This window comes from Coenobita brevimanus, chromosome 94, assembly GCF_032717465.1.
Source record: "Coenobita brevimanus isolate Jiangsu-jjx chromosome 94, ASM3271746v2, whole genome shotgun sequence".
Classification (NCBI taxonomy): domain Eukaryota; kingdom Metazoa; phylum Arthropoda; class Malacostraca; order Decapoda; family Coenobitidae; genus Coenobita; species Coenobita brevimanus.
This window is the reverse complement of record NC_137047.1, coordinates 14,792,455-14,806,522: the sequence shown is the minus strand read 5'-3', so window position 1 is coordinate 14,806,522 and position 14,068 is coordinate 14,792,455. Positions and strand designations below refer to the sequence as shown.

The following is a 14,068-nucleotide window of genomic DNA, read 5'->3' as shown; positions in this document are numbered from 1 at the left end:
ATCTGCACCCTTTTCTCCCTACGTTGTTCACCCTGTTCTCCCTATTTCACTCCCTTGTTTCCTACCAAACATAGTCTCTTCCTACCCCTTCCCTGTCTTTCTCACATCCATCTTCGTCTATGTTGCACGTTTCGCAGACTGTCTTTCTTCCTTTCTCCTTAACTCTTCTTCATCCCTAACCCTCTCTTACACTTTTCCTTCCCTCCTTCCCCTGTCTCTCCATTCCTTCCTTCCATACCGCCCGATAACGCCCCCTTCCCCCTCTATACCTCTCCCCCCCTGTACTTATTCCCTCCCTCTCTTATCGCTGTAAGCCTCTCTCTCTCTCTCTCTCTCTCTCTCTCTCTCTCTCTCTCTCTCTCATTCCTTCCTTTCTTCCTTTCGTGAACTTTCTTTCCCAATCCTCCTTCTCTGATACTTAAGGAACAAGTCGTAGGAAACAGAAAAAAGGAATAAAGGAAGGGAAGAGGGGAGGTTGCTGAGAAGTGAAGGGGATGGGGAGGCAGGAAGAAGGAAGGGGAAGCGATGCTGGGGGGTGAGGGGAGGAGGGAGATGAGGGTAGTGAGGGGAACACGGAAGGAAAAATTAGAGCGAGAGAGAGAGAGAGAGAGATGTAATAAAACGAGGGAGACAAGCTGGAGAAAAGAGAGAGAGGTTAGGGGAAGGGAAGGAAGTAAACATTTAAAAATATATAAAATGATGGAGAGATGTAAACAGGAAGAGGAGAGGAAAGATTGAGAAGGAAGAACGGAGGGGGTGGATAAAGGAGGAGGAGGAAGGAAGGAAGGATGGAAGGAAGGAAGGAAGAGGGAAATGAGAAAGAGCAAGACGAAGAGGAGAAAAGTCGGGGTGATGGGAGTGACAGTGGAAGGAGAGAAGGAAAAGAAGAGGAAACGGGGAGGGAGAGAAGGAAGGGGGTGGGAAGAGGGCTAGAGTAGCAGAGACGAGGAGAGGAAGGGTAGTGCGGAAAGATAGAGGGAGAGACAAGCAAGGAAAGAAGAGGAAAGGAGAAAAAGAATATGGGAAAAGGGAAAGAACGGCAACATGAAAAAGGGCAGGAAGGAAGGGTAGGGGAAAGACAGAGGTAGGGGGAAAGGAAGGCAGACAACAAGACAGTATACGGGTGAAGGTTGCGAAGGGTAGAAGCAGCAGCAGCAGCAGAAACAGTCACTCAGTTGCCACGCCTCACCGCCACCACCACCGCCACTCAGGAAAAAAAAAAAAAAAAAAAAAAAAAAAAAAAGAACACGGAGTCACTGTCACCTCTGTCGTCAGTGTGGGATATTGTGTCATAATTTTCCGCTGTTCTTTTTCGCCTTTCGTGCCTGATTTCCTGATTCGGGTTATGATTTTGATGATTTGGTTTTTGTGTTATTTTATTCTTGCCTGTAATATAGCTGGAAGGAACAAGACCTTTGATTCATGCATCTTTTTTCCCCTTTTTTCTTTCTTTCTTGATTTTTTTCCTTTACTTTTCTTCTCTCCATTCTTCCTTGTCCTTTAGTCATCTGTCCATCTATTCTTCTCCTTCGTTCTTCCTCCTTCATAATTATACTCTATTTTCCTTTCCTTCTGTCAATTCTTTCCTCCTGCATCTATCTTTCTTCATGTATCCCTCCTTCCTGGCCTCTTTATTCCATTTCCCTGCCTTCATTCTTATCCCTCGTTTCCCTTCTTTCCTCCCTCCCTCCTGCATGCCTCCTCCCTCTTTCCTCCATCAGATCCCGGCACCCTCCCAAGGCCCTTCCCTGAGAGTGACACTGAGGGACAGGGCAGATGGCACCCACAGGGCAACTCATACACTACCCTTACCATCATCACTCACTTCCTACTTCCTCATCCACACACCCACTTCCCTCCACTCCCCTCCACTCCCTTCCTGGTGTCGGCAGTAGACTTGGAGGTGGGGGATCGGTGTACTGGTGAATGAAGCGGTGGACAGATGGTGGGTGAACTGGTGGATAAGCTGATGGATGGATAGTACAGACTTGTGTATGAGTGACGGAGTAGATGTATGTTTAAGTATGTGAATAGAAGACCTAAGTGGATGATTGAGCAAGTGGTTAGTTGTGTGTGAATAAATGGATGACTAATTGGGTTAGAGGGCTGGAATTATGTGATATATATGTGTTAATAGAAGGAGGGAAGATGGTACTATGGTCTGGTGCTTAATATATCAGAAGATGGAAATATGGTTGATGAATAATTTTGTATATGAACTGTATACACGGCACAGCTGGACATTTATGGACGAAGCGAAGTGTAAATATGAATAAATCAGTGTGCAAGTGAATTGGGGTTAGGGGATATGGATGACAGGAAGTGGATGCATCACACACACACACACACACACACACACACACACACACACACACACACACACACACACACACACACACACACACACACACACACACACACACACACACACACACACACACACACACACACACACACACACACACACACACACACACACACACACACACACACACACACACACACACACACACACACACACACACACACACACACACACACACACACACACACACACACACACACACACACACACACACACACACACACACACACACACACACACTTCCTCTCAGCTCTTCATTCATTTCGTTCTTCCCCTCTAACTCGATGCTCCTCCCCATCCCTTAACAGTCCAAAACTATTTCAGGTATCTCCTCCCCCTCCCTTTCTCCCCTCCCCCTCCATCCCCCTCCTCCCTCTCCCGTCCCATATTTCCCTCCCTCTCGTCTTTCCTCCCGTTTCCCTGACCATTATCAAATTCCTCCTTTATTTTTTTCCATCTCCTCATCATCATTCCGTTCCTCTTTTACAACTTTAAAGTCCTCTATCTCTCTCTTTTTTTCCCCTTCCTAGTTATTAATCGTTCTTGCTTCCCTTCTCTTTTTTTCTGTCAATTTTTTTCTTACTTCTCTCCTTTCTCTTTTCCTTTTAACTATTTTTTCCATAATATTTAGTTCATTGCCTCTTTTTTTATTTATTCACCCCCTTGTTTCTAACCTTTTTCCCTCCCTGCACATCCATTCCTATGTTTCCTTCCCCTTCCTCATCCTTCCTTCCCCCTTCTCTCCCAGCCTTCCCCTTTCTCTCAACGCCTTCCCCGCCTTGTTATCCTGCTTTCCTTCCTCCCTAGTCTCTCATCATACCTTTTACCCAAGACTCCAACCCTGCCTTTCCTCCCCCATCTTTCCTTCACCCTCCCCACCTCATTTTCTGCTTACCCACTCCCTCCCTACCCCCTGCCATCCTTACCTTGTCCTTGCCTTTTACCCCTCCCTTACGCTACTTTTCGTTTCTAACCTTTCTTTCCTACCCATCCTGCATTCTTTATCGTACCTACCTCACCCCTCTCTTCCATCCTTACCTTCCTCCATACCCTTTGCCCCTCCCCTCCACCCTGCCTTCCCTCTTCCTGCCCTACTCCTCACTCCTTTTGCCTTCCTACCCTGTCTCCTTCACCCCTCCCTGCCTTCCTTCCTTCCTTCCCTGCCTACCCTTCCTGAGCCCCCCACCCCAATCCCCTCCTAAGGTACCTCACAAAGGTCCGCCCCGATGATTTAAAAAGTGAAAGCAGAGGGAGTCGGGAGGCGGCGGTGTGGTAAGGGAGGGACAGGCGTGATTGTGGCCTTGTCCTGATGCCATGAGAGAGAGAGAGAGAGAGAGAGAGAGAATTTTCGATTAGGTATGAAAATGCAGTCTAGGTCAGTTTAAATAGAGTACAGTTGAAGTATACATTTTATTTATCCCGCACGAGTGGTGTGTGTGTGTGTGTGTGTGTGTGTGTGTGTGTGTGTGTGTGTGTGTGTGTGTGTGTGTGTGCTTATGCCGAAATGCACTTGTATATTTTGTGTATTTCACTGTGACACAACTCACAAACATTCTCTCTCTCTCTCTCTCTCTCTTATCTTCCTCACATGATCTGACAGAAAACGTCGTACCTAACAGCTACAGGGATGACTGCGATAAAAGAAAAGAAAAAAAACGGAATACAAGCTTTTCCATAGACTCCTCATTCTCCTCCTCTCCTCCCTTTCATATCCGCTTCAGTAAAAGATTCAGGATTCAGTAACATTCCCTTTATTCCCAGTCACATTTAACTTCAGCACTGGTTTCAGAGTTCGGTTGTTCTCTTTCTCCCAGTCAGGCTTAGTTCTGTAACATATATTCCTCTGTTTTCTCCCTTTTTCGACTCATTTCAGTAGCAAGATCAGGGCAACATTTCTCTTCACCCAATCAGGGCCGCTTCAGTAACAGATAACGGGGCAAGATATTACTCCTTGTACTGCTCCATCAGGTGTGTGTGTGTGTGTGTGTGTGTGTGTGTGTGAGGGCCGAGTGTGGGTATTGATCCGTTACTGCTTATTAATGAAAGAAGGGGTCGATTCCTCAGGCGGGGGTGGGCTACGTTGGAAGGTCGCAGAGAGAGAGAGAGAACCCTAGCCTATCTCATGCTCTCACAAACACTCCCTAAACTAAATATCACCTGTATCTTATCTACCTCCAAGATAACGTTTAAATAACTCATCATCTCACTATCGGCTAAACTAATCCTCACATTATAACTAAAAAAAAATTGAATCAAGGTGAACAAGAGCAAGCACAGAAAACGATAAGCCACAAGAAAAAATAAAAGATCCCCTTAAGGAGGTTCAAGAGCTTACGAAAGATAAGAGGAGTGTTCGCTGCCTTTCACATGAGCCAAGAGCGTATCGAAGGCCCTGTGAGTGTCTGTGCTTGTTATCGCGAGTGCTGGTGCTATCGGCGTGGTGTGATGCCGTGTCATTTTGCCGACCCTTTTGTGTGTGTGTGTGTGTGTGTGTGTGTGTGTGTGTGTGTGTGTGTTGCAAAAGTCGCTTAGTTCATGACCCGGTTCCCGTCCTAGTTATTCGTGCATCGTCGTTTTTGTTGTTGTACGTTTTGTGGACGGGGCACAGAATGAAGGGATTTTGATGTTATTGTTTCGAGGAGTGTGTGTGTATGTGTGTGTGTGTGTGCGTGTGTGTGTGTGTGTGTGTGTGTGTGTGTGTGTGTGTGTGTGTGTGTGTGTGTGTGTGTGTGTAGTGGGAAAGCAGGTTTGTATTGGTGTGCGTGTATGTGTCCATTACTAGGCTGGCAGTTCCGCTCACGTCTTTATGTGTTTGTGTGTTAGACGAATGCAGGAGTGTATTTCTGTCTATGTATGTATGTGGCTATTTATGTGGAGACGTGTGTTTGTGTGTGTGTGCGCGCGCTATATGTGTGTATATAAATGTATTTGCGCCAGGTGTGTGCATATTAATTTCAGGTAAAAACTAATCGACTTTAATGACACCTGTTGTATCGATGAAGGAAAAGCTCTGCAGGGCTAATTCTGGATCCCTGTGGTGGTGATGGAAATGGTGGCAGGGGAAGTTAACGGTGGGAAATGCGGTGGAAAAAAGGTGGCAGTGATGGTGGAGGAAGGTGGTGGAGGGTCACTGTCCTGCCTCACCTCCACCTCTGACGTCACGCCCCCCATTTTTCCCCCGAGAGTGGGAGAGGGAGAGGTGAGGGGCTGGGAGAGGGGGGAGGGGGTAGTATGAGGTGAGGGAGAGCTGGGTGGTGTCACTGGTATGGTTGGCTCTGTGTGAATGTCTGTGTATGTGTTTGTGAATGTGAAGGCTTTTTTGTATGCGTGAATGTGTGTGTGTGTGTGTGTGTTTTTTTTAATAGGAGTGCACTACCCTCGGTTTTTGTGTCAGGTTGCAATATCATTGGGTGTGTTGTGAAAATGTTTCGTAGTTTTACACATATACCTGACGTGTGTACCAGGTGTGTGTGTATGTATGTGTACCGCCTGTGTGTACCAACTCCATGTGGACCTGTGGCTCCAACGTGGCTGGTGGAGCGGCAGTGAGGGTCGGTCGCCTTCACCTCTCCTCCCTCCCTCCTTCCCTCCCATCCTACCTCTCTCCCCCCTCCCCGCTCCTCACTCCCCCCTACACTCCCCTACCCCCGCCCCACCAGCCAGCCAGCAGGCCAGCCCGCCGTCGCCTCGCCTGCCAGTACAACACAGTCCACTTTCCCGCTCGGTCGTGGTCGCAGATAGTGAAACCGAGAAGGCGTCGCGCACGTGTCCATCACTCTTACTTGCGGCGTGCAGTGTGGAGTGCAGGTGTGGAGGTGATCCGCACACACCTGCTCTGCCACACCTGCCTCAGTGCCCGTGTGTGCCACAGAGAGAGAGAGAAGTTTACCAAGGTGGTTTTAAAATACGGCAGCCGCCACTTGACTTGAGGAGTTTTTGGTAGTGAGGAAAGTGTGATGTGTCTTTGACGGGGTGTTTTTGCCCCGGACTCGCACAAGTTCAGTCTGTCATGTGCTAGTGAAAGTTCTTTGGTGGTTCCTTTATACTTATACAAGGAAAGGGAATTAGATCTCTGATTATTTTATCTGTCTTGGTTTATTCATCGTCTTCACCACCACCATCATGTACTGTGATCAGGATTTCTATGAGGTGCCTGTGGATACCCAGGTGCTAATCGACAAGACTGTCATTGGTAAGCCACGACTTCCTAGCCCACTCACGGATAATATCACACTTAAACAAATCATCACCATCCTCATCTTTCATCCCATCACTAAATTTAATCTACACCAACATCATTAGCCACTATTATTATCATTCCAACCCATTATCCAACTGTCATATGAGGTGTGTGGTATTTAGAAAGAGAAAGATGCACAAATATAGAACTGTCACCCTCCACAATCATCATCATCATCATCCCCATCATCATCATCATCATTCTGCCTATATCCACCTATGATAAAGAGTGGGAAGGATCTATAAATGTGACTAGGAAAAGAAAAACGTCCGCTATCACCGTACGCACTTTTATCACAGTCTGTCCTCGAGTAGGCTGAGGTATACATAATCAAGCTAAATGTCTCTCGCGGGTATCTATGGGGTGCGATAACGCGTGATAAGGCAGGTATAGTTTCTGACGTGTTGGAGTGTATACTTCAAAGGAGCTACGTTACACAACCTGACTTGCTTGTTTATTTATGGCGCCGAGGGTCACCTTACCACTTCTTGTTGTGGTGGTAACAGCTTTCCTCCGGTCGCGTTTTTTTTAATACTTTTTTATTCTTGCTGCCTGAAGACGGTTTTTTATTGAACTTTAGCGAAATTCCTGTCCCAGTAAAGTAGTTAGAAATAGTCTCCATTGTTGAACTCCACTAGGTATATACAAATGTTCCTCAGAAAAGCCCGCTAAATCATCAGGTGGTATAAGCAAAAGAGCGAAAAACACGTCCTTGTCCAGAAGAGTTTAAGTATATTAGTGGGATTGTTAGTTTTTAGCCATCATCATCATCAGCATCATCACCCTAACCTAACCCTACTCACACTAATGCACGAGGTGAGTAGGCCCCTGAGATCTGGACAGGAAAAGCACAGAACGTTGGAGAACTAATTATCAGGAGAGACTTGAACGTGCTTTGGAACGCCTAATCTTTTTTCCTTTTTCTCTCTCCGTGACGTGACGCAGGTGGAGCCCGTCACGTGTCACGGCGAGCACCTGGTAACAAGGGAGTGACGGTGAAAACACACACACACACACACACACACACACACACAGTCGGGTATTATGGTGTTCTCGGGTGTCTGTCTCGGACCGTACCATGCAAAATAAATGGCTTGACAAGAAGTGCTGTGTTGCCTCCTATGCTAGACTACATCCCCTCCTAGCTTGGGCATCTTACGGTTCAGCCTAAGAGTGTCGCAAGTGAGGCAGGATGGGGTTGCCTGTGGGTTGTTGCTGTGGTAGGATGGAGCTGCTTGTACGATGCTGCTAGGGAGACGTTTTCTTGTGGTAGGATGAAGTTGGTTGCTTGTTGGTTGTTACTGTTATGGGTTGGTGTTGTAGGATGGAGTTAGCTTGATGGCTGTAGATTTATGTTGTGGTGGCGGTGCCTGTAGGATGGTGCTTGTGTTTGGATGTGTTGGATAGAATGATGTTGCTGTTGTTATTGATTTTTTAAGGGATAGTTACTTGTTAAGAGTTGTTTGCTTGTGAAATGTTAGGGATGGAGTTGCCTGTGGATTATTGATAAAGAGGAATTTACATGCTTGCGGCTGTGGCTGGTTAGGATAGGATTTGCTTCTAGACTGATATTGATGCAAGTTGGTGTGGTAGGATGGCTTTCTTTGTGTGTGTGTGTGTGTGTGTGTGTGTGTGTGTGTGTGTTAGCATGCCTTTAACCCTATCTTCCTTTCGAGTGTTTGATATACACGTGTACGGTATATATACCGTATTTTTCACTAATGTGACGTAGTTTTGGCTGTTTGATTCCATTACCATTATTCAATCCTTCGTCCTTTTCTCTGATGTGTTTACTTGAAGATATGATGTTATTTTACTCTTTATGACTCACCCAGATGTCAGTATGCACATTATTCCGAGGATTTATGGTTCGACATGTTTACTTGGAAATATGATGTTTTTTTAATGAATAATGCGAATGTCAGTGTCGAGTATTAATTTTTTACTCTTTTTTTTTTTTTTTTACATGTTTACTTGCAGACAAAGCGATATTTTTTTCAATGAATTCTGATGCCACCGTGCACATTAGCAACATCATAATTCTGAGTATTTATGGCCTGATGTTTTCTCTTATTAATGTTACCTGTTTATGAAGGACTGTGGTAATACCATATGTACATGCCCTAACCTTTGCCTTTGTTTTCTGTAATATTCAGATATACGTGTACAATTTTTCTCCTCTCGTATTACTCTTGCATTATTATAATACTTGCATTTTTTCATATTAGTCTAATATCCTTATACCTGTGTTCATAATTGTTTTACGTGTGCTAAGTTTTGTGTTCTCTCTCCGTGCAGAGTTCGACGGGACAACAGTTCTGTGTCGCGTGTGTGGTGACAAGGCTTCAGGCTTCCACTATGGCGTGCACTCATGTGAAGGCTGCAAGGTACGTGCATCTCCGTATCACGTGCATGTCTTCAAATTGTACTTCTTTACCCTTTTACTATGAGCACGTCTTTCCCATTGCACCCATGTTATCTTATTTGGGGGAGACGTCTGGTGGGGAAGGCATTAAGTGTGTATGGTCCAGACGGGAGAGAGTGAGTCGACCCAGAGTGTGGTGTTGACGTAAGAGGTTATGCGACGTCGTAACATCAGTATTCAGTAGACCCGCCGTGTCGCGCCGTAATGGAAAGGAGTTAAGTGTTTTTGGTTCTCTTCCACTTTTACTGCGGAGAGAGTGGGCGCACCGATAGAGTGCCGCTGACGTAAGAAGTTATGCGACGTCTTAGCATCAGTATTCAGCTGTATCGCCAAGTCTTGTGTTACGTATGTTAAGCATGTATAGAGCCCCGCCTACCCAGCCACCTCTGTCTAACAAAGAAATCTTAAAAATTCGTCGGGGGTCATCCTCAGTTGGTGGGTCTTGAAACTTAAGATCATTTCCATATCGTAACTGAATTATAATCGTAGGAGGGACAAGAAGATAGTGCCAAATTTTCCCATGCCACTTTCTCTTTAGAAAAAGAATATCGTACTTATAAGAGAAAATATTTTGTAAGTTTATTAGCTCATCTCAAGAAAATTGTAAGTCATTTGGTGGAATCCCTGTAAAATTATGGTAAGTTGGAGTATTAAATCTGAGCCCAGGGTCGGTGTCCTGGGGCCGCCGCCTTGAAGCCGCGTCCTCATTGGCTCCTGTGATTTACCCCCGCCATTGTGGACCGACATGCAAACTTTAACCCCGCCGGATCAATGCCTTAAGGTCTTGTTCCCTCGGTTGTAGTAGGTCCTTTAGCATCTATTCCTTAGCGATTTTAACTTATTTAGCACGTCTTCTGTAGCAGTTCTGATTGGATACAGCATTTGTTCCTCAGCGAATTTGATTGCGTATACAGTAGTCTGGTACTTCATTGCGATTACACCTTTAATCCTGTCGGATCAATGCCCTTCTTGTGGGTTTTGGAGGCCTCGTAGCATCTCTTCCTTGGCGACTTATTTTGCATGATACACCTTAATGTTCTTTGGCATGATGTTGACACGAGAGCATAAATAATACAGAAGAGCGTGAGTGGCGAGGAAAGCACTTACACAATCCCTTAGACAACGACACGCAACCATTCATGCACCGTCCAGGTCTTTATATCAGTTCCAGTTGTAAAATGTTTAGGATGAAGAGATTATTTACCTGCATTATAAAGAAATTGATTGATGATGAAGAGATGCCAGTGCGTATCCTGCATGACGGTAATACGACCCTTGAAGAGAGTACGAGTATTAACGCGCCATATAAAAAGGAAGAGGGTGGTATATTGAATGCTGTTAATACGACTTTAATGCGGTCCTTACAGCTCTGCCTGACCACCAGCGCAGGGAGTGTTGAGCTTGGAGAGAGTGTGTGCACAGCGGTTTCGGTGTTTCAAGGACGCGAGCTTGAGTGGAGGAGTGTGAGTGAGTGAGTGAGAGAGGCCTGCTTGAGGTTAGTAAAAATAGAGGGACGTCAGAATGCTGGGCCCCACGTAACATGCGATTTTTGCTCACTCATTCTCCTGGTCATTTCCTCCTCCACGCGTATTCTCTTCCTCCTTCTCTCTTTCTCTTTCTCTCATCTAATTCGTTTCTCCCACCTCTTCTGTCAGTGTTCTTCCTGCCTCCCGTCTCTCTGTGCTCCCTCCTTCACTGTAAGATCTCTTCTCTCATATTGCTCCATCCCCACTGTCTGTTCTCCCTCCCAGTTCCTCTTGTATGTCCCTCCTCCTCCTCCTCCTCCCGTCGCGATGTTCCTCCACTTCGTCTCTGTCTGGTGTTTTTGTTTCCCTGCTCCCCTCTGTCAGTCTGGCTCTCTCTCTCTCTCTCTCTCTCTCTCTCTCTCTCTCTCTCTCTCTCTCTCTCTCTCAATCCATCTGTACCCTTTATTTCAGTCTCTCCATCTCTTTCCTTCAGCCGCTTCTTTCCCCCCATGCCTCTTTCCCTCAGACACTCCCTGTCTTTCTCACAGCTTTCTACCCATCCTTCCCCCGAACTCCCCTCCTTATCTCCATCCCTCCCCACTCTCTTTATCCAACTCTCCTTCCATCCATACCCTTTCCCACCATCTTAGGTTCCTTGACTGTCTGCCTCTCTCTCTCGTTCCCTACATAATTCTCACCCAGTCCTTCCATCTTTCCCTCCCTCCTTTCCCATTTACTCAAAATCTCCATCTCTCCCTCCTTCTCCCCCTCCTTGCCTTTCCCTGCACTCCCTCCTTCCGTGCCTGTGCCTGTCTGTGTGCCTCCAGCCGCCATGCAGCGAGCAACAGCCTCAAAAATAACCCAGGCAACTGCTGAGCGTCGACGTGATCCCCTTGAATCCAACTCAGGCGGGGAGGGGACAATGACCTGCCCGAGGTCTAGCGCACTCCCCTCACTTCCCCTCTACCCCCATCTTTCTCTCTTTCCCTCCTCCTCTCCCCTCTCTCTCCCTCCTCCACTCCCTTCCCTCTCTCTCTTCCCCCCCCTCTCCCCTGGCTCCTCCCACCCGCCTTCCCCCCCCTCCCTCTTTCCCCTCGTTCACGAACCCGTCCTCCCCCTCCCTCTCTTTCTCTTCTCTTAAATCTCTTTCCTCTTAGTTCACTCCCCCTCCTTCCCTCTTTCTCTTCATCGTCACACCCGCCATTCCCCTTACTTCCCCTCACTTCACCCATCTCCATGCTCCTTCCTCTGTTTCCCCTCATTGCCACACCCTCCTTCTCCCCTCATATCCTCCTCCCGCTCTTTTTTCCCCTCAGCTTCCACCTCCCTCTCTTTCCCCTCCCTCCCTCACCCGCCTCTCACCCTCTCTTCTCTTTTCCCTCTCTCCACTCTTTAGCCACCCACTCATGTCTGCCCCCTCCTCTCTCTCTCTCTCTCTCTCTCTCTCTCTCTCTCTCTTTCTGTGTGTGTGTGTGTGTGTGTGTACAGACCCTCTTTTGATAACTGTGTTCGAAGTCATGCACTGGTTAATTTGTCCTCTCTCTCTCTCTCTCTCTCTCTCTCTCTCTCTCTCTCTCTCTCTCTCTCTCTCTCTCTCTCTCTCTCTCTCTCTCTCTCTCTCTCTCGTGAACTACAATAATAATAACAGCAATAATAGTTAATAATACATCTTCCTTTACACTGAACTCCGTGTGTCGACAACTCTTTCTTCCCTGTGTTTTGCCTTCATTGGTTTTTGCTTCCTCTGCGTACACTTGTCCCTTGAAGGTGTTACAGACCGACCCCGTGCGCCCTGCTGACTGCTGAAGGCGATGGGGTTGCTGCTGAGTCGACCTTGCTCTTAGGGTACCGCTGAGTTTGCTGAAGGGTACTCAGTCTTACTCTTTATCATCAGTTCTCTCTCTCTCTCTTTCTCTCTCTCTCTCATTGGGCGTGAGCATGAGGGCGATTGCACTGATATTTGGGCGTGAACTGGGCGCAAAAATGGAGCTGGGTTGTATGTTGATAATGGGGTCCAGCTAAAGACAGAGTGGGAAGAATCGGGGTTGTGTGTGAGTGGGGAATTTAGGTCACAAGTTGGGGTGATTGTCCTTGCTGGGGTCCCGTGGCGGCCTCCCAACTCCGCACACCCTCCCCACCCACTCATTCCCCACCCCTTCCCCATCTGTGACGCCTCGCCCACTTCCACCCACAGATCCAACTCTCCATCCCGCCCATCCTTCTCCTTATATTCTCCCATTTCCCCTTCACATTTTCTTGTTTCTCTCCCTTCCTCTGATATCCTGCCCTTCCCACCTTGCCACCCGTTTCCCTACATATTCACACACATATCTATCCTACTCGTTTATGCATACACCCATCATCATCCTATTTACACCTCTCCATATCCCCTCCTCCTTCTCTCCCACCACCCTTTCTCCCCTTACACATTCTTTCTCCCCATCCATTCTCTTCTCCATTCACCTACTCCCAAACACACAAGCACACATTATCCCATTTCTGGACTCCGTTTTTGTTACACAGGTGACACTTACAACCACTTAAGTTGCTATTATGTCGAAAGAGAGAGAGAGAGAGAGAGAGAGAATGAGGGAGAGAGGTCAAAACAGATTGTCTTTTGCATTTCTCCCTCAACCTTCTTTTCAGATGCACGTGTGTTGAATGGCTTAAAGCTGCATTCACATTCCACCTGCGATAGATTTCTCTCTCTCTCTCTCTCTCTCTCTCTCTCTCTCTCTCTCTCTCTCTCTCTCTCTCTCTCTCAGCATTTCATCTTTATTTCTTCTTCGCCTTTTCTTTTTGCATTCACGCACTACCTCTCCTGTCTTTCTCTCCACCATCTGTTTTATTCCTTTCCTCCTGCTTTCCCTCTCCACCATCCCTCTTTTTCTTCCCTCCCCCCTTCTTCTTCCTCTCCTTCTTCCTCTCCTCCTCCTCCCTCCTTCATCCACCTCCTACGTCAGTTGCCCTCAGACTGGCTGTTGACCTTGTGGAGATTGGTGGAGATGAGCTGCGAAGGAGAGGAGGGAGGGAAGGGGAGAGGGAGAGGAGAGGAGGGATGGATGGTAATATGGAGTGGGAAGGAAAGGGAGAGATGGTTAGGAGGAGGAGGAGACAGGATTAAGTTACTCATTTTCCTTTCATTATTTTGTTTATTTCTTTGCTCCTTCTCCAATAAGTTTACACGTATTTTGCCAGCTTCTTCCCTTCCATTCCAGTCCCTTTTCTTCTCCTTCTCCTCTTTTCCCCCCTCTCTGTTACCTTGCCATCTCTCCTCCCTCTACTCCAGTTACCCTTTCATCCAGCGGTTTTTGTTCCATTTTTGATTTATCCTTCCTCCTCTCCCTTCCCTCTCTCACATTCTTCCTGCCTATCATGTGTCTCTCCATCCTTCCATCTCTCCACTTCTTCAGTTACTGCCTTTATATTTCACCCTCTCTCTCTCTCTCTCTCTCTCTCTCTCTCTCTCTCGCTCCGGACACTGACACCTCCAGACTCTCCTGAAGGTGATTAGGACAACCGCCTCCTTCTCTTCCTCCCTCGGTTACCTTGAACTCTGACTCTAATTCGAT

General features: G+C 47.0%; 1 protein-coding gene across 1 annotated transcript in view; it reads left to right on the top strand.

Annotated features, from left to right (window-relative positions):
• The window catches only part of LOC145412926 (ecdysone-inducible protein E75-like), a 503,619-nt gene that overhangs the window by 437,940 nt on the left and 51,611 nt on the right, over nucleotides 1-14,068 (top strand). Inside the window, exon 2 of the mRNA XM_080282730.1 lies at nucleotides 8,904-8,992. Coding sequence (XP_080138856.1) covers nucleotides 8,904-8,992 — 89 coding nt within the window. The remainder of the gene's footprint in view (nucleotides 1-8,903; nucleotides 8,993-14,068) is intronic.